Here is a 25,088-nt window from a genome sequence, read left to right on the forward strand (position 1 = left end):
GATGTACTCTCTGTGTATTCATTCAGAAACTTTTATGGAGCATTGACTCTATCTCAGGCATAATTCAGGATATCAGGCATTGGGAACAAAGCAGGAAAGAAGACAGATGTGCTCCTGCCCTCAGGTGGCTTTCAGTCTCTCTTTAGGGTGCACATCGGTGGCAGCTTCCCCCAGTGCCTCTTAGTGTGCATCCCCAAGGTCTGGCTCTGATTGGACCAGCTCAACTTGCAGTGTGGCCAGTCTCACAAGTTGCAAGTGTTGGCCAGGCTGCCTAATAACTACCTTTGGAGAGAGTGTCTACTCCTGGTCCCTCCTGGCCCTATGACTGAGGGAGGGCCATACCGTATAGAACAGGGCCATTGAGGCCAACAGGATCTATAGGCACAGATTCCTCCCCAAGAAGGCATGGAGGAACAAGGGCCAGGATAGTCACTCATTTATTCATTCAGTCAATAAGTGTTTAGTGAGTGCCTATTATATTTTATTCTAGGCCATGAGGATTCAGCAGGGAACAGACAAGAATCCTAGTTGTCATGGAGGTTAATTTCCAGTATAATGGAAGGGAAACTCAGATTTCCCAGTATCTTGCAAATGAAATCAGAAATGCCAGCAACAACTCCTCATGAACCCCCAGTCCAGTCCACAGTGTTTCCTTGTCCAGGGGGCCGGGTCTCAGACAAGGGTCCAGATTTCTAAATAGTTCAGTAGTCCATACTTTGAAAAGCCAGCCCCTCTCTTCTTCAGTTCTTCGGGGTTTCTCTCGGAGAAATGAGGGAGCCAAGATTTGCCCATGATGGATGGCATCATTAGCAGATGTAAATTTCCTCTTTAGTGACCCATGCAGCCTGACTTAGTAAAGTCAATATATCTAAAATATTGAGCCAGATCAATCAGGGAAATAAAGGAAACGGGTATCTTTATTCCACCTTATAGAACTTTGGGCATCTTTTTAATGGGCTTCTTTTAGGCACCAGGTATTTTCTTAGCAAGTGGCCCTCAGTTCAGTTTTTACATCTCAGTGTGTTTGAGGTATGATTAGCATTTGTTAGGAAAGGGAACTTCTGGAACTTCCCACTCCAAAGGCTTTTCACCTGAAGCCAGAGTGCTCTTCCACAGTGGGTTTTAAACACTACCCAGGTAAGGTTCATTGAAACGTTCCAGCCCAGTTCTTTCCCTCCCAAAGTAAGGGGGCAGGTGGGTTGCGGCTTAAGCACCTACCACCTGTTGGCTATTGCAGGGTGGGGCAGCGATTGTGTTTGGGGAAGGAAGGGAGGAGGGAGACGGGATCTCGGTGGAGGAGAGCCCACAGCGCTGTGATCCTTACTTTGGCGAGGCTGCGTGGTGTACAAATTCAGAACATGGATTTTAGAACCAGACTGACAAGCATTAAATCCTAGGTCTCCCATGTATTAGCTTTGTGACGTAGACAGGCTGTTAAACCATTTTGTGCCTCTGTTTCCTCGTTCATAAATGGGAGCGATGGTAGCATCGCCTCATAGGGTCACAGGGAGCGCTTCCCGCAACGGTGTAGGTGAAATGCTCGGCACCGCACATAGCAGGCCTTCAGGAAGTGGCAGCTGTGGCTTTTGTTATTGGCTTTATTCTCTCACCCCACATTTGAACAGGCTTCCTCCCAACTTATTGCCAGCCTCCCCCTCTCTCTTCTGTTTCAAAGTTCAGCCCTACTTATGTGGCAGCACTGTCTCCAGGGCTGTTCTCGAATGGCCTGCCTAATGTCAGCATCCATCGTAATTGGATATTCCCCTTCCCTTTCTAGTTTTCTGGGCTTGATGCATCCGATAGCTCTGAACCTTTGAAAGTTGTGGTGAGCCTCCTCAAGCCAGCTGCTGCCCAATGCCAAAGGCCGTGGTTTGCCCTGGGATAGTGGCCCAGGGCTATTTCGCATTGTTAATTTAAAAAAATGCCAATGGCTCTGGGGCCCTGGACAATTGCCCTAACCCTACACCTGTCACCCTGTGGCCAGGAACTCTGCTTCAGGGGGTGAAAGAGACCCTAGTGATGATGTCTTTGATTGTGGAAAGCAGAGGCTCTGATTGAAGTTGGGGCTGTAGCACTCCAACAGGGCACAGTTGTGCCTTACTTTGAGTAATGGGGATTTCAGAAAGCTCCATCCACATCACACTTAATGAATCCTATTCAGGGTGGGAGAGTCAGTTGAGGGAAGCAATGGTTATTTCAAGAATCAAAGATTATGAAGTGTAAAGAAGCTAACGATGCTGGAAGCCAGAGGTCAGCCCCCTCATCTGATGGTTGAAAGCGAGGCTCTGTGATGGAAAGTACCACACAGGGCATTAATTAATAGCCAGCCTGGAAACTGGAAAGATATGAGGAGGAAATCACCCCCTGTTCTCTTGGGTTCAAATAGACAGATTTTCATATAATGGGTTTATTTAAAGTGAGGGTCACTTGTAAAGCTTTCTCCAGCCTGTATCTGACATCCCCCGCCTCTGCCCTTCCACCATTATTGCCCCAGGCTCCTCATGTTTGACTTTCTAACTCCTTCTACACAGCCCACAGATCTAAAATAACAGGGATGGACAAGACCTGTTAGGTCAGCTCCTATGCCACCTGGCCCTTCCTTCTTTTCCGTCCGTGTCTTATCTGAGCCTCAGCCTTTCTTCTGCAGGGAGCTACCACAAGCGTCGCCCTCCTCCGTTCTTATAGATCAACGTTTCTCCTGCGGCTCATGTATTAGAGCTGAACTAAGCGCCACCCTTTACCATTCAAACAACCTGAGGCTCCGTCCCTGTTGCTGCCGAAACCAGTTTGAGGTTTAATTTCCTGCAGACCCAGAAGCAGGGGCTTCCCTGTCAACCCCTCACCTGTGCCTCAGTTTGTCTCTGTGAGGCCAAGCATGCTATCAGCTGTCCACAGTTTCCCCTTGAAACTAGAGGCGCCCTGGTTATCTGGGCCTCTTGTGGCTCCAGTGCCCGGAGGGAGCACGGTGCAGTGTTCTGGCTCCACATGGCTGCACCTCCTGCACAGGCTTCTGAACTTCTCTCAGGCTCCACGAGCGTGACCTCTGGTGATTCAGAGCTGCCTCTAAGAAGTGAGGGCTAGCATCCCTCTTTCAGTTCAGCAGAATCAATTGAAGTTGACTTAAGGAAAAAAAAGTAAGAAGCCAGAAGAGAAAGGCATGCAAATAGTGATGAGTCATTCAGCATACATTCCTTACTCCCCTTCTCAGAGCTACCCACATCATAGGCATGATGTGGGCTCAGTCATGCATTGAATTGCTGTACTTAGAAATCATCTGGTCCAACCCCATTTTACAGATGGGGAAACTGAGATTCAAGATCTTCTCCAGGAAGAAGTTCAGATGCACACATCTGCAAAATGACACCACCTTAGGTGGGTCTCCAGAGAAGGTGCCAATGAGTGGCTCAGACAGGGGAGCAGGAGGTCAGAACTAGGAGATAGGCAGAGCAGGCTGTGGGGTCAGATGGGGCCCCTGGCCAGATCTTAGAATGTTGATCGATGAAGAGAGAGAAGAAGGCGTTAGGTAGATGGCATAATAGCATGAGCAAAGGCTTAAGGCAGGAAATAAAAGGGATACATTGGGATGCAGTGACAGACAGTATGGCTGAAACAGCGTGTACGTGGGGGCAGAGGAGAGAGCCTGGCTTCAGTGTAGAGGAAGTTCTGGAGTTGGATGCACCAGGATTCTAATCCTGGCTCTACCAGCATCCTGAGCTTCTCTCCTATGCCCAACAGTCCTCTTCTGTAAAATGGGAATAAGAAGAGTTCTCACTTCATGAGGTTGTTGTAAAGATTAAATGAGATAGTGCTTAGAAGACTGAGAGCAGTGCCTGGCATAGTGTGTACTCTGCATAAATGTTACCTAGTAGTAGTGGAATTAGTATAGTGACTCCTCCCTCTCAGAGTTGTTGTAGGAATTCAGGTGGCATGTGTGCCTGGCACTTGGAAAGCCCCAGTAAATGGTATTGCTGCCCACATGGTGTCTTGGGACCAGGTGAAGGCTTTGCGTGATACGCTGTTGGTGAGGAGAAGTGATGGCTGTCTCGAGTTCTTGGACACCAGGGGGCCCGTCATGGGGCGTGGCACTCCCTCCCTCACACATGTCTTCCTCGGCTCCAGGGCCAGCAAGGCTAATCCATTTAGTCCGCTCTCTACTCCCGGAGAGTTCAGAATGGAAAGCGTTCCTGACGGCTTTAGCACAAGAGAGGAGATGGTTCTTCGGACGTGATTGAGGCAATCGTTTGCCTTGCCCTGGGACGCCAGGGCTTTACATTTACTCTGTGCAGTATGAACAGGCTCAGAGGGAGACTGCACCCTCTGCTCCACTCAGGCTGCAGCATTGGGAAGCGCTTCCACATGAAGGACTCTGAGTTCTCCCAGCCCTCTCCAGCGCACAGCTCTGTGAGCCCTGTGGGGCCAGGGCTGTTTACCACCTGGGCAGCTCCTTACTGTCAGGCAGGAGGATCTGGCCCCTGGGTCCATCCAGGAAGCTGCTCCTTCCCTCGGGGGGGGGCTACAGTCAGTGGCACTTACCATTAACCCCTCTGAACCGCCTGCGACACAGCCGCACCCTCCCCTCCCTGAACTGCTCTCTGTTGTCCAGAGGAGGGACCCTGTGAAGACGCAGGAAAGGAGGAAGTTCCACAACACCCCTCGTGCCACCATCCCCGTCCAGCCTGGGCTCCTAAGGAGACTCCAATCCGTGCCAGCGCTAGCATTTTGAGAAGAAGAAGTCCCTCCATGGGGCCACCATACCCCATTGTGGCCTTTTCTTCCAGCAGCTGAGCCTTCCAACTCCTCTGCTGCCTGAGAGGAAGAGGTAAATGCATCTCCCTCCCTTCCTGAGCCTCCTGCAAACTGCTCACACAGCCGAAGCTTGCAGAATCAGCGTACAGGGGTTCCAGAGCTGAGGCCCTTTATAAACGATTTCCATTTCTACTGAGCAGGGCACCCTTCATAGGGAACGAAAGGCCAATTCCCAGATCCCAGGAAATCCCCGGGCCGTAGCCACTGGTAAGACCATAATTCAGTTCCCCTGGACTCATTTGGGATCATTTCAGTTCAGTTGAGCAAACATCTATTGAACAGTTTCTTTTTGCCAGGGCTGAATAGACATGACGCTTGTTCTCAAGGCCGTTTATGATCCACTGAGGGAGATGGACACATTGACTAATGTGTATGAGGAGCTCAGAACGGCAGGCACAGGCCCACAAACCCTTGAGGCCTGACGTGTGTAGAATCCAGATTGAGACATTGGGAAGGTTGAGGGGCTGGGCGTGGTGGCTCATGCCTGTAAATCCCATCACTTTGGGAAGCTGAAGTGGGAGGATTGCTTGAGGCCAGGAGTTTAAGACCAGCCTGGGCAATGTAGTGGGACCCCCATGTCTACAAAAAATGAAAAATTAGCCAAGAGTGGTGGCATGCACCTGTAGTCCCAGCTACTCGGGAGGCTGAGGCAGGAGGATTGCTTGAGCCCAGGGGTTCAAGGCTGCAGTGAGCTGTGATTGCTCCACTGCGCTCCAGCCTGGGTGACAAAGTGAGACACTTGTCTCAAAAAAACAAACAAACACACACACAAAAACAAAAGAACGGTTGTGTGGTGCATGTACCATATATAAAGTTGAATCTCCAGTAATCCCATACTCAAACACATGCATGCTTACATTCAAATACTCACACATTGTAAATAGCTTTACGTCTGTCTGTTGAGATCAGATTTTGCCAACAACTGAGTCTGATGAAAAACATCAAGTTTCAGAGCCTTTTGGACTTTGGAACTGGGAATAAGGAATTGTGGCCTTCTCTAAGAATTTATTTTCAGGAGGAACTTTCCTCTGTTGGGATCCAGCGTCACCAGGGTGCTTGGGACAGAAGCTGGCCAGGAATTCAGAGAGTAAGGAAGCTGCACTGTCTCCTAAAGGCAGCTGACTCAGAGCCACAGTGTGCTGTCAATATAGGGAGAGAGAGATGCCTTCTGGCCCAGGAGCAAGATCTGAGCTGGATGCTGAAGTGTGAGTAGGAGTTTGCTAGGCAGAAGGGCAAGAGAAGGCCTAGACCATGGTAGTCTGGAGATGCTAATGAATCCTTTCTCAGATAAATGTTTTTAAATGAATAAAAACATTTTTATTAATAAAAAAGGACAGAAAATAAACAACAAAAATCCAGTAAAACAGGATGACTGTGGAAACCAGCTATATGGAAATGCAGTTATATTTTAATAGTGGTATACTAATATATGTGCTTCTTCATTAATATATTAAATGGCCAAGCCCAGCGTCGAGCCTAACTACTACCATAATTTTGAAGTAATAATGAATATAACCGGTATTTCAAGATATCCTTAGCCCTGAAGTGTGATATGAAAACTTTGGTGATTTCTGTGGGAAACAAAGAGTCACAGGTGCTATTAACATACCGTGGTTTATTACCTACGTTCAAAATGGAAAGAAATGCTACATTTCACATAGGGCTTAGAGAAAAGAATGATGTAGTTCCCCCCGCAAGTGTTCACAGACCCCTGACTTCTACCCACAGACCCCAGGCTGCAGGTTAAGAACCCCTGGTCTAGAGATAACCATTCGGGAACAGGATCAGGCAGGAAAATATGTACAGAGTATGTTCTAGGTGAGCTGGCATGCAGCGGGAGATGGCACGGTGGGAGAAGAGGCTGCAAAGATAGGCCTTAAGGAGACCAGACTCACTCGAATTTTACTTGCTCGTCAGAAGAATGCTTTTATTATAGCATTGTATTTTTTATAATATGTTATAAAAAGGAATACATGCTCATTATAGAAAGTAGTGAAATGAAAAAAGGGAAGAAAATAACTCAGTGTTCCAATGGCCAAGGCAATCTACAAACATCCCAGTTAATTGCCACTTGCTGGGGCTGGCTGTGTGGTGCAGTGGTGAAGGGGCTGGTCTTTGGGGAACTGCGTGGAGCTGTTGAATCTCGACTCTGCTCTTTTATTTCTCTGTCTTGTTTTTGTACTTGTAGAATGAGAATGACAGTAATAGTACCTATTTCATCAGGTGGTTTTGGGAATTAAATAAGTCAGTTCCCGTAAGAGTGCTTCGAATGGGCCATAATTAACACTCAGTAAATGTTGTCTTTAATAACATCTTCTCATAATCATTCCTCAATGTGTAAGTATTCTCTGTATTTGCTTAGTTGTAGCCTTCGTATAGATATACATATAATTTTATGTCCTGTTTCTGTCTCTCAGTATTATTACATAAATATTTTTAATACTATTATAAACTGTTCATAAGTATTTTAAATGCCTAAATAATATTCCATTTGGGCATACCACCCACATGTTATATAGCTGTTCCCTTATGATTATACATTTAGTTTATTTCCCGTTTTCCATGGAAGGTGTTGAGTGGGCCTCAGTGTGGTTCAGACACTGTTTATTGGCTACATAACTCTGAGTCGGGTCTTGTTCTAAGTATGGAGGACACAGACATAAATAGGACAGGTTCTCTGCCTTGGGGGAGCACTCCCATCTATGTTTTAGGACTATAATTTGCCCCACCGTTCAAAGAATGGATTGGAAATGAAGAATCCTGGAGACAGAGAGATCCCTTAGAAGGACAGGTTATAAAGAGGGGTTGACCTGGAACCATGGCAGTAGACGTAGGAAGGAAGGACTGGCAGAGAGTGAGCAGGTCAGATGGTCGGAACCTGGTCCCTGGCTGGTAAAGCAGGTGAACAGCTTTAGCGAGGGAAGGCAAGAAAGAGGCCAGGATGACTGTGGCTTTGAGCTTGAGGAGCTGAGAGGAGTAGAGTAGAGTGGATAAGAGCACTGGCTTTGGTGCTAGGTCGATCCCCAAGTTCAAGCCCAGTCCGACCTTATAGTACCTGTGTGATCTTAAACAAGTTACTTAAACTTTGTAGGCCTCAGTTTCCCCACCTGTAAAGTGGAGATAAAAATGAATTTTCCTCATAGAAGTATGGAGATCCAATCAGACTGTGAAAAATATATAACAAATCTGATACAGTGGGGATAAGAAGAAAAGGGGCATGTAGCATGTCAGGTACCATTCTAAGTGTTAAGTATTAATTCACTTTAATTCTCACAGCAACCTTATGAGAGAGGTGCTGTTAGTATCATGTAGGTGAGAAAACAGGCCCAGAGGTTTGGTAATTTGCTCAGGGTCTCAGAGCTAGTAAGTGACAGAGACTCAAACCCAGACAGCCATGCATCAGACTCCAAGCTCTTACAGAACTGCGTGCGAGATGCCAGAGGGAAGGCCCTGTGGCAACATCCAGCAGGTGGTTGGAGCTTGACTTTGTGACCCAGCACGTAGGTGAGAGTGCAGGGTCTTCTGGGCAGAGACAAGGGTGGAGGCCGTAGGCAATGGTAAAATGGCCCAGGAAGAGTGAATCATGGGTAAAGCCTAAATCTGGTGGGTGGGAGAAGGAAGAAGAGTCAGCACTGAGAGAAAGACTGACGGGAAAACTGGAGGAAAATTCGGATTGGATGGTGTTAGGAAATTCTGAAGAACAATGCAATCAGAACAACAAGTGCTACAGAAAGAGAACAGGATGAGAAGGGATAACAGGTCATGGTGACCTTGGAGAAAGTGGATTCAGTAGACGAGGTGGGCGGGGGGACCTCCACTGTAAGAGGCTGAGAAGAGCTGGGTGTAGGAGTGGCTGGCTGCAGGGGCCAGTGGAGACAAACTAAGTGGCTATGAGAGAGGAACATGAACCCTGGATGTGGGTCAGGAGACTTGAATCCAGATGCCAGCTCTGGCCTTGATTAGGTGTGTGACCAGAGCGGAGGCACTTCACATCTGTAGGGTGCTGTGTCCTTATCAGTAAAATCAGGAGATAAGACCCCACTCCCCCAAGGCAGTTGTAGGGATCTGATGGGATGATGAACGTAAAGCACCTAGCGGGCTGTAAGAGTTAAGTTAGCTGAGGTCACGTGAGATAACCCCCATGGAAATAGCTTGGACTTTGAAGAGGCTCTTCAGAGATGAAGCCTGATCATCACTACCTCCGCCAGATACTTAGTACTGATGAGTCCTCTAGTCAGCTGAGATTTTGGGATGTTGTGGGATGCCTGCTCAAGCCCTAAGCTAAGAGAAGACTCCAAGATCTATAGTTCATATGGTAAATTGCAATGCTGGGATTTTAAGCCTGGTGTTCTGCCTCAGTTGATCATCTGGCTGTGTTGGACTCTAACCCAGGAGAAAGCATCCACATGGCAGGTGTGGCTTTGCAGCTGGTTCAATAAGAAACCTTGTACTAGTCCCTTAACCTCAATTGCTAGCCCAGGGAAATTGCTCTGCCTGACTCCTAATATGAGTAGGAAGAAAATACATATGGAGTTAAGCCTTGAGTTTTGCAGACAAGGATGCAGTGGGGAACCTCAATTGCATTTTCTGAGGGGCGGCCTCTTGGCTCTGATACCCTAGTGTGTGCACTGAGAATTCTCTCCTGTCCTCTCTCCCTGTGTTTCTCTCTTTCTCCTGTCCTCCCTTTCTCAGTCTCTAGCATTTTAAAATCTTAGATTCTCTCCCCCTCTTCTGATTACACATCCCATTGCTTCACACATTCACTCAGCAAATCTGAGCTGGGATTCCTACTTTCTAGAAGATATTGTGCCGGACACTGAAAAGGTGAGAAGTGGGGATTAGGAGATAAATGAGGCTCAGTTCCTGTTCTTAAGAGGTTTGAAATCTAGTGAGAGGAGAGCTCTAAACAACAAACCAAAATAGATACAGTGTCTTAGACTAGAGGCATGAACCCCAGGCCTTGGGAGCCGAAGGCAGTGTTAATTCCATCTAAAGGAGCCCAGTGGCTGGGTGCGGTGGCTCATGCCTGTAATCCCAGCACTTTGGGAGGCCAAGGCAGGTGGATCACTCGAGGTCAGGAGTTCAAGCCCAGCCTGGCCAACACAGTGAAATCCCGTTGCTACTAAAAATACAAAAATTAGCCAGGCATGGTGGTGGGTGCTTGTAATCCCAGTTACTCCTGAGGCAGGAGAATTGCTTGAACCTGGGAGGCAGAGGTTGCAGTGAGCCGGGATTGCACCACTGCACTCCAGCCTGGGTGATGGAGTGCGACTCCATCTCAATAAACAAATACATAAATAAATAAGCCCAGGAAGGTCTAAGGAGAAGGTGGTGTCGGAGCTGATCCCGGACAGGTGAGCAAGTGTTCAGTCCAGAAGGGAAAGGCCAGATCCCAGGCATGCTGGTCTGTCAGGACGGGACCTGGTCTGCCTGGGGGAGGGAATGTGCCAGGCTTTGGGACGAAGTGAACGGTGGGGGCATTGACAGATGAGACTCCTTTCTGCCTCTCGCTCTCTCCCTGCCTCCCATCTTCTTTCCTCTTTTCTTGCCTCTGCTCCCTTTGACTTTAGCTGCACCTGCTCTCTTCCTGTCTGTGTCATCCTTGCCCTCCTTCGTACCTCCGCCTGCCTGCCTTGCTCCTCCTATACTCTCTTTATATTTGGGGGAACTAATGCAGCAGCTGTGCTGGGGCTCCCCCTACCCTGCTGCAGGCCAGGCCGGGCCGCGGGATGGAATCTGCAGGCTTGCTCCATTAGCCTCTGTCCTTCAGTGACAGTCCAGACAATTGATACACCCTGTTGGCTGTGGCCGTATGTTGTCATAACCTGGGTCATTTCCTCATTTAATGCTGTCCATAAACTCCAATAAAACTGCCCTGGAGCCCAGTCGTCCAGGGGAGAAGGAGGGACTCTGGGTTTGGAAGGGTTGGAGCAGGGGCCTGGGGAGCGGATGGGTAGAAGGTGAGGGGGCAGCGGGTGAAGAGGAGAGGACTGGGCTGTGGCCCAAGCCTGACCTGATGAGTGCCTTGCTTCTTTCCCTGTCCCTGCCGCCGGCTGCAGTGTGTCAGATCCTCCCCAAGGGGGTGGTCGCTGTCCTCGGGCCGTCGTCCAGCCCAGCCTCCAGCTCCATCATCAGCAACATCTGTGGAGAGAAGGAGGTGAGTGGTGAGGCAGGGCTGGGGAATATCCCTGCGCTGGAGCCTGTGCCCGGGGTCCAAAGATACGGTTGATTCTTAAGGGCTGGAAGAGCCTGTCAAGGCTGGGTTGGTGTCGTTAGTAACAACAACATAAATACAAATACAGAAGCAGTGGGCTTGCCCCGCTCCGGGATGTTTGCATGGAGGGGTCTTGGAGGAGGTGTTTGACAGCAGGAATTTGAAGCGGAGCTCCTCCGTGTCTTAGGGTTCCATGGCGGTGCCTCCAGCAGCCTCTTGGTGGTGGTGGGTAGAGGGAGAGGCTGGAGAGGGTGGTGGGCATGGCAGGCCAAGCGGGCAGACGTCTGAGCATCCACTCTCGTGTCCACGTCAGCAGCTCCTGTTTATCTGTGTACATATCGGGATTCTGGGGAAGGATGCCTTTGAGGAAGGCTTTGCTACATTTTATTGCTAAAATAAAGTTTGAAAGCCTCTGTCATATAAGTTATCTAGGAAAGAGATTATATCTTGCTTTCTTCCTCATTCACCAATTCCAGTGTTTGCTGCTTCAGGCAGCACATTCTTCCTCAGATGTGACTCGAACTGGAGGCTCTCCAGTTTCAAAGTGTTGAGTCCATTTTCTCTAGTTCTGTTTCCATGGGAGAAAACAATGGTAGGGGACAAGTTTCAGAGTGACTGCCCCCCTCCCTATTCCGTTAGCTCTCCCGCTCCTTTTTCCCCAGAGAAGACAAACTCAGAAATTCAGAGATTCTGTCTAGTGCTGGCATCTTTCCTGGTCTTTCCTGGATCCATCAATCCTTCCCCTTCAGATATATCCTCAGGAGACAGTGAGAAAGTGGCCCCTTAGCCCCTGTCTGCCCCAAGGGCCTTCTCGCCAGGTCCTTAGGGGGCAGATGGAGCTTGGTGATCAGGCATGAGGTCAGGACCTGGGTGGGGTGGGGGGCAGGGACATGGGAGGAAGGCTCAGTCTTGCTTCTGCCCTAGAGGCCTGGAGGCTCAGCGTTCCAGAAGCTCTAGTCTCAGGAGGACCCAGTTCTTAGAAATAGGAGAAGCACTTGCTGCAGGAGGGACTGGGTGTCTCTTCAGTGAGCCGCCCCTGACAGGGCAGGAGCAACAGACAGGCCTCTGCCCACCCCACGCCTGCTGGGAGCCTACCCCTCTGATACCACCACTATCTCTTATAATCCAGGGCTCAGTGAGTCCCTGAGGCTTTGGGCGGAAGAATATTTATCTTCCCGATTTAATGAGCCCACTCTCAGAATTGTGTGCACATTTAAGTGCCGCAATCCTAGTCCTGGCCGCATTGGTCCTGCTCTGCCAGTAGCTGGGCCTCTCTCTGTAGGCTGTGCCCCTGAACCTTCTTATGTGGGCTGGGGCTGACAACTCCCCATCCTCCTCCCCCTCACATATCCTCAAAGACAACTCTGAGGCCAGCCCAGGCCACAAAGGAGCTCTGTTCTGCTAGGTCCCTCCGAGCCTCTCCCAGCCCTTGGCCCAGGAAGTTAGACCTCATGTGTAATTTACATCTTTCTTGCCACACTCTGAGAAACAGCTTAAATCTATGGCAGGTTGTTATTCTAGCAGTGGCTCTGATCTTCACCAAGTGGGGCTGCCAAGACTTCAGCTCCCCATCTTCTCTCTTCTGCATCCTCTTTTTCTTTCCTCCTCCCGCCCCGACACGGTCTTTGCTGTGCATCATAATCCTCCCCCAAGCCCCACTCCAATATGGCCTCCTCTTCGGGTTCAGTGGCTATTTGATCTCAGCCAACACATCCTTTAATCCTGTGGCATTTCAGGCCAGAGGCCAAGCCCCTGATCTGCAGCCAACTCCTCTGCCCCTGTGCCAGACCAGCCAGCCACACTGCACTGCCCTGGGAGCGGCCAGACGCTTACCCGCCTTTGTCTGGTTATGTTTCTTCTAGAGCAACGTTTCCTCTCTGCTCAGATGATACATTTATTTTAATGTTTTATGAGGCTGAACTGCCTTAAGCGGATTCTCCCCAGCTCCAGGGAAAAGCAATGGAGTTCTCACCCAGGAGTCCATTCCTTTAAGTGCTGCTGACATCTCTGCAGCCCTTGTGGCTGGCTGCCTTCTGCCTTGCTGCTCCCCTCTCCATTCTGCTCACCTCTTCTTGTCCCACACACACCTCCGTGATGACTTCCTGGGATACATTTGCAATTGCACATTGAGTGTAGATCGATCTTTGTCCTAGAGAGGGAACCACAGGACCAGGATTGGGCTGGGCCATCCCTGCCTGGACCCAGCAGAGCCCAGCAGGCTTCAAGGAGACTGTGCTGGAGGCTCCCCATCAGCTCCCCTTCCTCAGCCCTCACCCCCTGTGCGCACAACTCCAAGAGCTTTGTGGGAGCTCTTGTGTTTGGGGAGGAAGGAGAAAGGGCCTTGCCCAAGCACTTATTATTCGTTAGAGATTGAGCTATTATACGCCCTACACACAGGTGCACATTTTATCCTCCCAGAGCTCTAAGAAGCACCTGTGGTTATCTCCATTTTAATGACGTTTAGACAAGTTAAGTGGTTTGCCTGAAAATCGCATAGCGGAACCTGGATGCAAACCCAAGTCTGTAGACTCCAAAACCTGTTTGTTTTGACCTTCCTGAGTCCTTCCCATCCACCTCTGGGATCTGGTGGATTCATGGTATCTCTAAGGGCTCCACAGTACTAGGGGGTGCTAATGGGTTGTGCTCTATTGGGTTAGCTGCTAATGGAATGTGGGAGGCTAGAGGATTACACAGGGACGACCTTGGTCAGAGGTGCTCAAACATTCAAACCAGCCAGCCAGGCTACCCTGCCCCTGCCCGGCCTTCCCCTCTATCTTGTCCATTTGTGACCTTTCAAGGTCTGTTTGTTACTCACTTTAGACTGAGTGGATGGGATACAAAATACAAGCAGGAGGAAAGATCCCTTACGACACAGATCAATTTCACTCTTTAGAATTGCCTTTCATAACTCACCAGACTCTCCCCAATTCTGCGTTTTTCAGTTTCTGCTGGAAAATATTGGTTGCCCTCTCCCTATGGTTCAAAGGCTAATCCTAGTTGAATTCAGAAAATTGGGGTTTCTGCTAAATCTTTATCCTCCTCCCACCTCAGTCTCAGAGGAGCTCTGGTCTCCAGCTGACTTCTCCCAGAAATTTAAAAGGATAAAGTAGGAGAATCCTACAGAGACCATCCCAACATCTTCCCAGATTCTTGGCAGGATAAGTTCTGGGCTGGAGTAGGCAGAGACAATTCTTCAGTCATTTCTGAATAATCCATTCTGGAAGCCAATCTACTCACCACCAGGAAGTTCTTCCTGCTGTCTACTATCGATCTTCCTTGCTTTAACATCTATACACACTGATACTCAGCTTCAGCTCTGTCAGCTCTGAGCACCAGGTGTGAGGGTGAAAGAATAAAATCAAGGTGGATGGCAGATTATTACATTGTAACTTTCCTATTATCTACCAAATAGCCTAAGCCGCCAATAAAGCAGCCATCACAGCCTCTTAAGATCTTTTCCTGGGAGAAGAGAGGCAGACGGCAGGAGAGTGGGTCCTGGAAATGTCAGTAATAGATGCAGAGGGAAGCTGACACTGTCCTAATGAAGCCAAACCAGGTATTTATTTACCTGGCTGTGTTCAGAGGTTCTCTAGATGGTTTCTCAGCCTGCAGGGCTTCCTTCCTCTGTGTGCGCCTGTGAGTCTGTGCAGGAGCCCATTCCCGCCCTACTTCCTCTCCTTGGGCGTTCTCCACTGAAGTTTGTTGGGAGCTGGTTACTATACACCTGTTGGCTAGGCTGGGCTAATGGGACTCTTCTCTTAGTCCCAGGGTAGCTGTTTTTCTCTTTCTGCCATCTCTGCTCTGATGTATTAACTACAAATGAAATATTCTAAGGATTATGCTTTCAAGAGCCAACTGTCTCTCTGCCCAGCGGCAGGCAGTTCCTCCGAGAATAAAGATCGATTCTTTTGCCTTCTCAGGACCACAGACCCCAGGTTGCAGACCCACGGCACATTCTTCCGGGTCTCTGGACAAATAGTTTTCTGTCCTGGAGCTTCTTCTTTGAAGCATCATCAGGGATGTCATCTCTCGTCTTCCTGCCACGGAGTGGGTGCCCTGGGAGCTCCTTCTCCCGTTGGTGTCTGGTGAAGGTGTTACATAAAAGAACCCACCCGCTGCAGCTTCGGCTCACTCATCCCTCTTTCTTTTCACCCGCCTGCATCCTCCCTGCTGTCCATGTTTGCTCCTCTCGCCAGGTCCCTCACTTCAAAGTGGCCCCAGAGGAGTTCGTCAAGTTCCAGTTCCAGAGATTCACAACCCTGAACCTCCACCCCAGCAACACCGACATCAGCGTGGCTGTAGCTGGGATCCTGAACTTCTTCAACTGCACCACCGCCTGCCTCATCTGTGCCAAAGCAGAATGTAAGTTTCCCCAGGCTGGCTCTGCCCCAGACAGCCCAGTCTTGTTGATTTTGGCCTGATTCCCTGTGCCCCTGGCTGGAGACCCTCCAGGAAGGGGAAGTTTCCTTCAGATCCACAGGGCTGTTAACCAGTGGGTTTGGACGTTCCTATCCGTGTGTGTGTGTGTGTGTGTGTGTGTGTGTGTGTGTGTGTGTGTGTAAGAGAGAAAGAGAAAAAGAGTGAGTGAGAGAGAGAGAAAGAGAGAGAGAGAGAGAGAGAGAGAGAGAGAAGAGATGGGGAGGGAGTCCATCCAGGAGTACTATTTGCCAGGACTCCCTGGGCATGAGTGGAACAGAGGGGAACTAGGTTACAAGGAGACTGGCCAACCGCCAAGCCTTTTTGCATCTGCAAACTCAATTCCCACATTCTCAGCTTCATTGTTAAGGAGATACAAAAAGAGAGAGAGGGAACATATAAAATTGGATGCATTTGTACTTGATGGGTTGAAGAGCTTCTTCCCCTGGAGAGCAGGTTTTGCTGATGGAACAAGGTCCAAGGTCAATTCCTGATAAAGCATTTTTTAGCAAATGCAGGTTTTGGAAATGTGTTTTCTATGACTCTCAGACAATTCGTGACATAAATTTAGTGTTTATGAGATTTAGCTAATTTAAGCCAGCACCTTCCAGCAAATCTGTGCATCTGTGTGCTCCCAGCGGCAGCTGTGCACCCACATGTGGTCAAACAGGTGCTGGCCACTGGCTACTGCTGGAGCCCAGTGCCTGAGCCCCAGGCATCTGTGTCCTGCGCAGCTCACCTGTCCAGGGCTTACCCTGGGGGTCTTTATGGGTTACACTGCAGAATGATTCCATCTTTATAAGGGCTCCTTTCTATGGCTTCTCAGAACTGCTCTGCCTTCTCAAGTCCTTCCTGCATCCTGGAATCCCCACAGTCTCCAAATACAAAAGCCACCTCTGTTAAGAGTCAGAACCACCTATTTTCCCAGATCTCTGTGCCTGGCATGTGCTTTCATTCATTTTTCCAATACAGATTTATTGAATATTTACTCTGTGCTACCCAAGAAATCAAGGAACTGAGTTCCAGCTCTGCTGTGACCACCCAGGGGATTTGGAGGTATTGGGTCTCCCCATTTCAAAGTTGAGGAAGTTGAGACTCTATGAGGTGAAATGACTTGCCCAAGGCCACACAACTTAAGCATCAAGGCCCAAACTCAAATACAGACCTCCTCACTTCAAGTCTAAAGCTCTTTCCAGAGCCCTGCGGTGGATGCAGAGAAAATAGGGCCCTTGCCACTCCTCTGAGAAGGCCCAGAGTGGTTTATGCTAAGTGTCAGATGTGCAACGTGGCCAGTCGAGAAGGAGAAGGTCCCTGAGTACAGGGTGCTAGATAGGCTTTGGGATGTGGGCAGTGCTTCAACTGGATCTCAAAGGATAAAAAAAGATTTAGAAAAGGAGGGAAAAGAGATAGGGCTTGCCAGATGAGGAGCAAGAGAGGGAGGCAGGAATCCTGATGCTGTACCTAGAGGGAGTAGGTTGGAGCCTAGAGTCCATGCTGGATAAAGATGGGAAGAGAGGCTGGAGAAGGGAGCAGAGATCCTTGTAGCAGGCGAGGAACACGGACTTGGTCCTGTGTTATCTGCAAGCCCTTGAAGGTCACTCTCTGAGGAGCGTCTTCTGCAGAGAGGCCATTCTCATCATGGGTGTGCCCTTGTGGAACAACTGGTTTTGGGTCCATGAAAAGGGCAAAGGAGTTGGGAAATGGAATTAGACCCAAGGGGCTGGGGACCCTCAGACTTGGAGAAAGAAAGTTGAACCCAAAGCCTTTTTCAACAGGCAGGCCCTGAGTGGCACCAGCAAGTTGGGTGCATTCAAGAGCACTCCAGTCCATCACTCAGGCAGTCAACAGGCATCTTTGAGCATCTCCTGGGTGCTGGGCACCCTTACGCTCTTTGTACGACATAAGAGAGCAACACGCAGTCTCTCTTCTCAAAAATGAAGCAGACTTGATGGAAAACTAAGCAGGGTCAATGGTCATGAAGCAATTAACACAGTAAAATGGGCGCAGTGGCTCACACCTGTAATCCCAGCACTTTGGGAGGCCAAGGTGGGAAGATCACTTGACGTCAGGAGTTCAAGACCAGTCTGGCCAATATGGTGAAACCCCGTCTCTACTGACAATACAAAAACTAGATGAGCGTGGTGGTACGCACCTGTAATCCCAGCTACTCGGGAGGCTGAGACACGAGAATCACTTGAACCCTGGAGGCGGAGGTTGCAGTGAGCCGAGATCATGCCACTGCACTCCAACCTGGGCAACAGGAGTGAAACCCTGTCTCAAAAAAAACAAAACAAAACAAAACAAAAACAAAGAAAGAAAGACAGTAAAATGATAATTGAGGCACACTGGAGTTCTCCAGCGGGACTTCCATAAAGAGGGTTTGGCAAGAGATCAGTGAACATACATTCTAACCCCCTCAGCTAGAGAAGAAGAAAGGGAGGCCCAGAAGGTAGCTTGGTTTGACTAGAGTCTCATAATTAGTGGTAGAGCTTTGATTTGAATCCAGAGTCTCTGGATCACAGCCCAGTGCATCATCGTCATTGCACCTGTATTTATCAAATGGGTTTCCTCTGGATCTATGTTGACCAGTGCAGCAGCTGCAAACCACATGTGGCTATTTAAGTGTACATATGAACCCATTAAAATTAAATAAAATTAGAAATCCAGTTCCTCAGTCTGTCTCGTTACATTTCAAGTGGTCAGTAGCTGCGTGGGTGGTGGCTGCTGTGTTGGACAGCACAAGTGTGGAACATTCCCATGACTGCAGAAAGTTCTACAGGACAGCTCTGCTTTGATGATAAGCGTTTTGTGGACCAGGAGTTTTATGGCAAAAAAATAATGTTTGGATAACCCTTCATTCTATTTCCTCCTAGTGGAGGACGTTGACGATACACATTAGCATGGACACGCTCAGATGTCTTGTGGCCAAAACAGATATTTGCTTCATTTTCTTTGAAATAAGTTTGACCATGAGCAGAGAAAGAATGCTGATCTTTCAGCCTAAAGGATGTTCCCACTTCAAGCAACACAGTAGGAAGCGCTGCATTCTACTCGGTGGTTCTCTTCCTGTGGCGCCCTTGGACCTTCGAATGGTGTAACAGGCTCAAGGATTCTCCCCTAGAACTGACTGCCACGAGACCATTTTGGCAGGACTGAACTGGTGTACCCTGTGTACACAGCGGGGTTATTAAGAGACTGAGGGCACCCGCAAATGTCTCCAGGCAAAGATTGTCCTGCAGTCTTCCTCAATGCTGGTACAATATCTCACCAACCTGACAGGAAGTTCTTTTTGTATCTAGTCACAATCTGGCTTGCTTTTAGCCTGAAACTTGTTTCCTCTGCTTCAACTCTTACTGGGCTTTGGGAAACAGGTTGCTCAGATGTTTGCTAAGCATCTACTACACACTAAGCACTATGCTAATTCTGTTGCCTCCCAGCCCAGGGCTCTTCTCATTAGAATTATGACATTCCTTGACATTCACACAGTTTCGTGCAGATGGCAAAGCACTTTCACTTAACATTTCTCCATTTTACCTCCCTCCTCCCCAGTCATTCCAGAGCTGAGAAAACAGAGTCTTGGAGGTATTAAGGGACACCAGGTCACACAGCTGGTACATGGCAAAGCTAAGACTTTATCTTAGTCCTCTGATCCTCAAGCTGGCTTTTCCCTCTCCATGACCCCCTTTCACCATCATGGTCTGCACAAACAGAGCAGTGGTTTGAGGGTGGCAGGTGCAGTGTTCAGGGAAGGGCAGAGATCTCTCTGAACAACACACGCCCTTGTTCCCTCAAGCAGGAGTGCAGGACAACTAAGCACAGACAAGGTTCTGGAGCAGATGTGCCTGTCCAGGTGCAGTAGGGGCCAGCCCACATCCCAGCAGACTTGGCAGGCATGCAACAGATTTGCTGGAACAAACTCACTGAGGCTGCCGAGGGACTCCAGTCCCCACCCTCCAGGGCCAGAGGAGGGAAGGTGGAGCAGAGCAGAAGTTCAAGGGCAAAGAGGATTAAAAATCTAATCAAGGGATGAGAAAATGAGGGACCAAAGGGAAATGCAGCTCAGAGCTCCGAAGGAGACACTCTTCCATCTTCCTTATTAATGCAGGGCCGAGAGATGCTGTGAGTAGAATTAGGAGCAGAATCTAATTCTATTTTCCAGCCATCAAAATTAGGCATAACGGAGATAATTCCATGGAGAATCATGCCACTTACTCTCTTGCTTCCCAAAAGTAGATTTTTAATAAGCAGGTTTTGGACCAAGTAGAGTGATATTGTATATTACATTATTTTTCTTTAATGAGAAAAAAGAACATTTGCAAGTACCTGTTTCCTGCTGAGGCTGGGGGAGGAGATGTGGTGAGCAGCCCAGGCGTGGCCCTCCTGGTCAGAACTCACAGAGCCTGAGGGATTTGGCTACTGGGGGGCTTCCAAGGAGAGTTGGGGCTCACCACTGTGGGTGCCCAGGGCCTGTTGATCAGATCATCTAGCCCTGCCGCAGATCTACCTGTTGACCTCAGGCAAAGCCCAGAGCCACAGGTATAATATGCTGTGTATTTCCTTGCTATCTGCTATCTTCCTACATGGCTCAAATCTTTTTTTTCCTCCTCCTCCTCCTCCTCCTCCTCTTCCTTTTCCTCCTCCTCCTCTTCCTCCTCTTTTCCTCTCCTCTCCTCTTCTCTTTTCTTTTTCTTTTCTTTTCTTTTTTGTTGAGACAGAGTCTCACTCTGTCGGCCAGGCTAGAGTGCAATGGCGCAATCTCACTCACTGCAACCTTCATCTCTTGGGTTCAAATGATTCTCCTGCCTCAGTCGCCCAAGTAGCTTGGATTATAGGCATGCACCACCACACCCGGCTAATTTTTGTATGTTTTTGTGGAGATAGGTTTCACCATGTTGGCCAGGCTGGTCTCGAACTCCTGATCTGAGGTGATCCGCCTGCCTCAGCCTCCCAAAGTGCTGGGATTACAGGTGTGACCCACTGCGCCTGGCCTTATTTTATTATTATTATTTTTTAAATGCTTGCTTTTGTGTTTCTGAGTTTTTTTGTTTTGTTTTTGTTTGTTTGTTTGTTTTTGAGACAGGCTCGCTCTGTTGCCCAGGCAGTACAATGGTGCGATCTCTGCTCACTGCAACCTCTGCCTCCTGGGTTAAAGCAATTCTCCTGCCTCAGCCTCCCAAGTAGCTGGGATTACAGATGTGAGCCACCACGCTCAGCTAACTTTTTCTATTTTTAGTAGAGACAGGGTTTCACCATGTTGGCCAGGCTGGTCTTGAACTCCTATCTCAGGTGACCCACCCATCTCAGCCCCCCAAAGTGCTGGGATTACAGGAGTGAGCCACTGCACCTGGCCTCTTTCTGAATATTTTAACGTCCTTTTTATGTGGTTACATGGCCTATGTCCCCACATCTTCTGCTACTTATTTTCTACCTGTGAGATCTTGGGAAGGTGACTTTACCCTCTACCTCTGTCATCTCATCTGTAAAATGGGGGCAGTGAGACCTCCCTCCAGGGATGGCTGAGGGGATTAAATAGGATGACACCTGGAGAGTGAATAACCCTGCGTCCACACCGAGGAAATGCTCTGCACACGTGAATTTTCCTTTCCTCCCTTCCTCTGATCTCTTTCAAATGAGGCATGGCCAGACCTGGGAACAAGAGTCAGCTGAGGCCGGGCTCTGTCCTCATACCAGCCTGTGTTCACCAAACGTGGCCCAGGCTGCTGGAGTGGAGCAGATTTGGATCTCGAGGCAGTCCCTGCCCTTGGGGAGGATGTGCTGCCAAAGAGAACGGCAGGATACCGGAGTCAGCCAAGCTGCACCACCACTTGGGAGCTGTGTGACACGGAGCAGGTCAATCTGCCTCTCTGAGCCTTAGTTTCCTCCCGTGTTACAAGGCAATAATAATGTCTATTGAGGTAATTGGATGGGAAAGTAACTGGGCCCAGAACACGATTCCACATTTAATTACTGTTATTTTATTGTGCAACTCTGGTTGTGGCCGTGGGGATGGAGGATGGGGAGTAAGTAGTGATACCCAAGGCTCTGGAAGAGTAACCAGGATGGTAGTGGGCCTTCCCTGTGCTGTCCCCAGGAGGCCCTGTGGGAGGCCTTTTGCTCATAATGATTCAAAATTAACCATGCAGCTCTGCGCTGATACCAGGAAGGTCACAGTCCTCCCGTTACAGAGCAGTTACTACGTGCCCAACACCATGCTAAGGGTTTTTATATTATCTCATTTAAATTTTAGATTCTCTTATTTAAACCATATAACTCATGATAACCATATAAGATGGGCGCTATTAACATTATCATTAAATACAGAAGAAATGAGAGATTATCTCCATTTTCAAGGTCACATGATTCCTGCTACCCAGCTTTCCTAAAGAAGAGAGAAAAGTGAGGGACCAGCTTTCCTATAGTACGGGAGGACCGAGACCATCCCATGTGTCAGAGACCAGAATGTGGAATCAGATAACCTGAGTCTGGATCCTGGCCTGTCCCGGGACCTCTGACCCTATGATCTCAGTCACTGAATCTCTCCCGCCCCAGCAATTCTATCCTGACTCAGGGATAATAATACCCACCTCCCGGGCAGTCGTGAGGGTGAAATCAGTTGTGGATGTGAAGGAATTTAGGAAACACTGAAGGTTATTCTCAGAGCAGGGATGTCTACCAGGTCCCAGTAGCTGAGGCCCAAGCTGGAAACACATCGTGACATCAGGAGGCTGATGGGAACACGAAGGCCGGGGTCTTCCCACACCCATTCTTGCCATTGTAGAAGAGACAGCCTCGATGGCCAAACAGCCACCTACGGTCCGCCTGTGAGCAAGAAGCCTCAGCCGGCTCCAATCTCCCTCTCCTCTTGCCCCGCTGGTCTCCCCTGCCTGTTCCTGGAGCAAAGCTTAGGTGTGGGATGGGACAAATTTGGGATGCAGGTACAATACATCATTCCAGAACTTGAACTTGTTCTGCGCCCCTTCCCCACCTGGGGACACCTTGGACCCTCATCTTGTCCCTCTGGTGAGGGTTCGCTCCGTGGAAGAGGTCCAACAACCACACACCCTGAGGCATGGGCACCTGGCAGGGGGAAGGGGCAGGTTTAGGTTTAGGACACTATGTGCCATATTGAATTCATACTATCTCATTAAATCCTCACCACAATCTGCCAAGGTCAGTATTACTTGAGCTGCTTCCCGCAAGGTTAAAAAGTGCTGGTCCCAGACCAAGGTGCTACTCCAGCCAGTAGAGAGGGAAGGAAGCTGGTTGAAAGAGGTGTTTATTTTTATAGTATTTTTTGATACAAGGGTCCTCTGTGTCCCCTGCGAACCCATCACTTAGGTCTTCGTGTCCTTGTGCTGCAGCTGTGTCCACCCCTGGCTGTGCCTTTCCCTGCCTTGACATCCTCCTCCCACCCCTCTTGGCCCCTGCCTTCCAGTTCCAGAAGCCAGCCTCCCTTCTTCCTCCCAGAACAGCCTGCCTGCCGAGTCTCGAGTCTCCCATCGATCCGTCCCGCTGCATCCTGAGCAAGGCTAATAGGTTCCCTAGGCCCCTCTCAGCCTTAGACTTGGCAGGCAGGCAGGCCTGCTGCTGGGCCATGGTCCCGAAGGAGAGGAGAGTGGGGGTGGAAGTGGATGGTGTGTGGGGAAGAGAGCAGCTTTTAACCCCTGTGATGGCAGCTGCCTTTGGTGAATCCCTTAGTTCCATTAAACAGATCAAGGTGAGGAGAAAGACAATTCGAAAATGCCAAACTGCCCTGAAAACTCAATATTCTCAATGTAACTAAGCCACACTTTTCCTAATGTAAATTTCTTCCACTGCCTAGACTTAAAAAGTGTCCTCTTCTGATTCATAAAATTAGAGCATGTCTGGGCTGGAAAGACATCAGTGTTTTTCTAGTTCAAATTTTCATCCACTGGTTTAATTCCCTCTACAGTGATCCTCAAGAGGGGCTTCAGTCTTTCCTTGACTACCTCCAGTGATGGGGAACTCACTACCTCATGGGCAGCCCACTGCATCGTAAAGGAAGGGTTATTTCTTATGTTGAGCTGGAGTCTGTCTCCCTGTGACTTCCACTCCCTCATGACTCCCGGGTTTAGTCCTTGAGGCTGCCAAGAGCTAGCCTGGCTCGTGACAGCCCTTCCCACTCTCCCTCCGGCCGGGCACCCAAGTCAGCTGCTCCTCAAGTGACATGGCGACGGTTCCTGCCTGGCACTGCTGCTCCCCTGACCCGTTAGGATGTACTTACTTTCTTCCCCCACAGTCTCTACATCAGTCCAACCCAGCAAGCACCATGCACAAGCCCTGGGGATGTGCCGGGAAGTCTGAAATGGGTTCCCTACCGAACACTGAAATCGTTTATACATAGACTGTACATTATAAATATATACACACACATATATGCACATATACATACATACGCATATACGTGCTCTCAAATACTTTCTGTGGTTTAAAACCAAGTCTATCTTTGGTGGGTTGGATAATCCTGTAAGAGGTGGGAGAAGTGAGAAGGGGGTGGAGGCTGGAGAATGGAGAGAAGGTTTCAGGAAGGAGATGGGATAAAGGGCAGTTGGGGGGTGAGTGGGAAACAAGATTTGTTAAGCCCCTTGTAGTTGCCATCCTCTTGATGACCCTGTAATGTAGTCACTCCCCTTATTCCACAGAAAAGGAAACTGAGGCACAGAGGGGTAGGGCCATTGCCATAGTAACCTGCCTGGCAGTGCTGGAGTTGGCACTCATGTCCCCAGACTGGGTTCTTTGTGCTGAGCCAGGTGTGTCCAGGTTGGGAAACGGAGCAACTGACTAATAGGCAATTCTGGGCGGGATGCGGACCTCCCAGAGGACTCGCCGCCGCCGCCTCTCTCCTGTCCCCGCCCTGTGTCTCAGCACACAGAGCATGTTATATGGGATGGGGAATGATGCTATTCTTTGTTTAAAGGACAGCAGAACTCTCCAAGGGGTAGCAGGCTGGGAATTGATTGGAACAGGTCCCCAGTTTATCTGACATCTGGGGGGCTCTCTTTCCCTGGTAGTTTCGCGCACCTGCTATTTGCAAAGGAATAAAGCATTCCCGGCGGCCTCTGCCAGGCATCACCATGCTGTGCATAATCCTGCTGTCATTCCCCAGCCTTCCCTGTCTCGTCCCACTGAATTACACTGCCTGTCTGAAGAATCCCAGGGGATTTGGCCTCTTTCCCAGTCAGGCTCTAAAGATTCTTTCTGCTCCATTCTAGGACCTGGGTGAGGGGCTGCGTCTGCCACCCCTTGCTTGTTCACCTCTCCAATTGTGGAGTACCCTCACCCACAGCCTGCCCAGGAGATAGCTGAGACTCCAGGTGCCCAAGCTCCATGGCCTCCCTGCACCTCTTTGTTGGAGTGTCTTTTGGATCAGGCACCCCGACCTTTGTCCAGGCAGGAGTTAGCTTTTCACATCATCTCTGAGGAAGAGGCGGTAAATACTCTATACATTTTATATATAGGACAAAGTGAGGTTGCCCCCTAAAAAAAAAAAAGATTAAATTCAGGCTGCCAAACAAAACGGGGATGTGATTTGAACTTCATCATCAACTTAGCTGTGAGTGCCGCCACCCTAAGCTCCTGAGGGCAGGGATTGTGTGTGACCCGTCTTCTCTGCCTGGTGTTCTGTCTGCCC

The 25,088-nt window shown here is 49.2% G+C and overlaps 1 protein-coding gene across 2 annotated transcripts in view; it reads left to right on the forward strand.

Moving 5' to 3' along the window:
• Nucleotides 1-25,088, forward strand: part of GRIK4 (glutamate receptor, ionotropic, kainate 4) — a 432,235-nt gene that overhangs the window by 243,395 nt on the left and 163,752 nt on the right. For both annotated transcript variants that reach the window (XM_011926979.1, XM_011926978.1), the window contains exons 4-5: nt 10,866-10,963; nt 15,217-15,382. In XM_011926979.1, the coding sequence (XP_011782369.1) occupies nt 10,866-10,963; nt 15,217-15,382 (264 nt within the window). The remainder of the gene's footprint in view (nt 1-10,865; nt 10,964-15,216; nt 15,383-25,088) is intronic.

This window comes from Colobus angolensis, unplaced genomic scaffold (assembly GCF_000951035.1).
Source record: "Colobus angolensis palliatus isolate OR3802 unplaced genomic scaffold, Cang.pa_1.0 Scaffold7, whole genome shotgun sequence".
Taxonomy (NCBI): Eukaryota; Metazoa; Chordata; class Mammalia; order Primates; family Cercopithecidae; genus Colobus; species Colobus angolensis.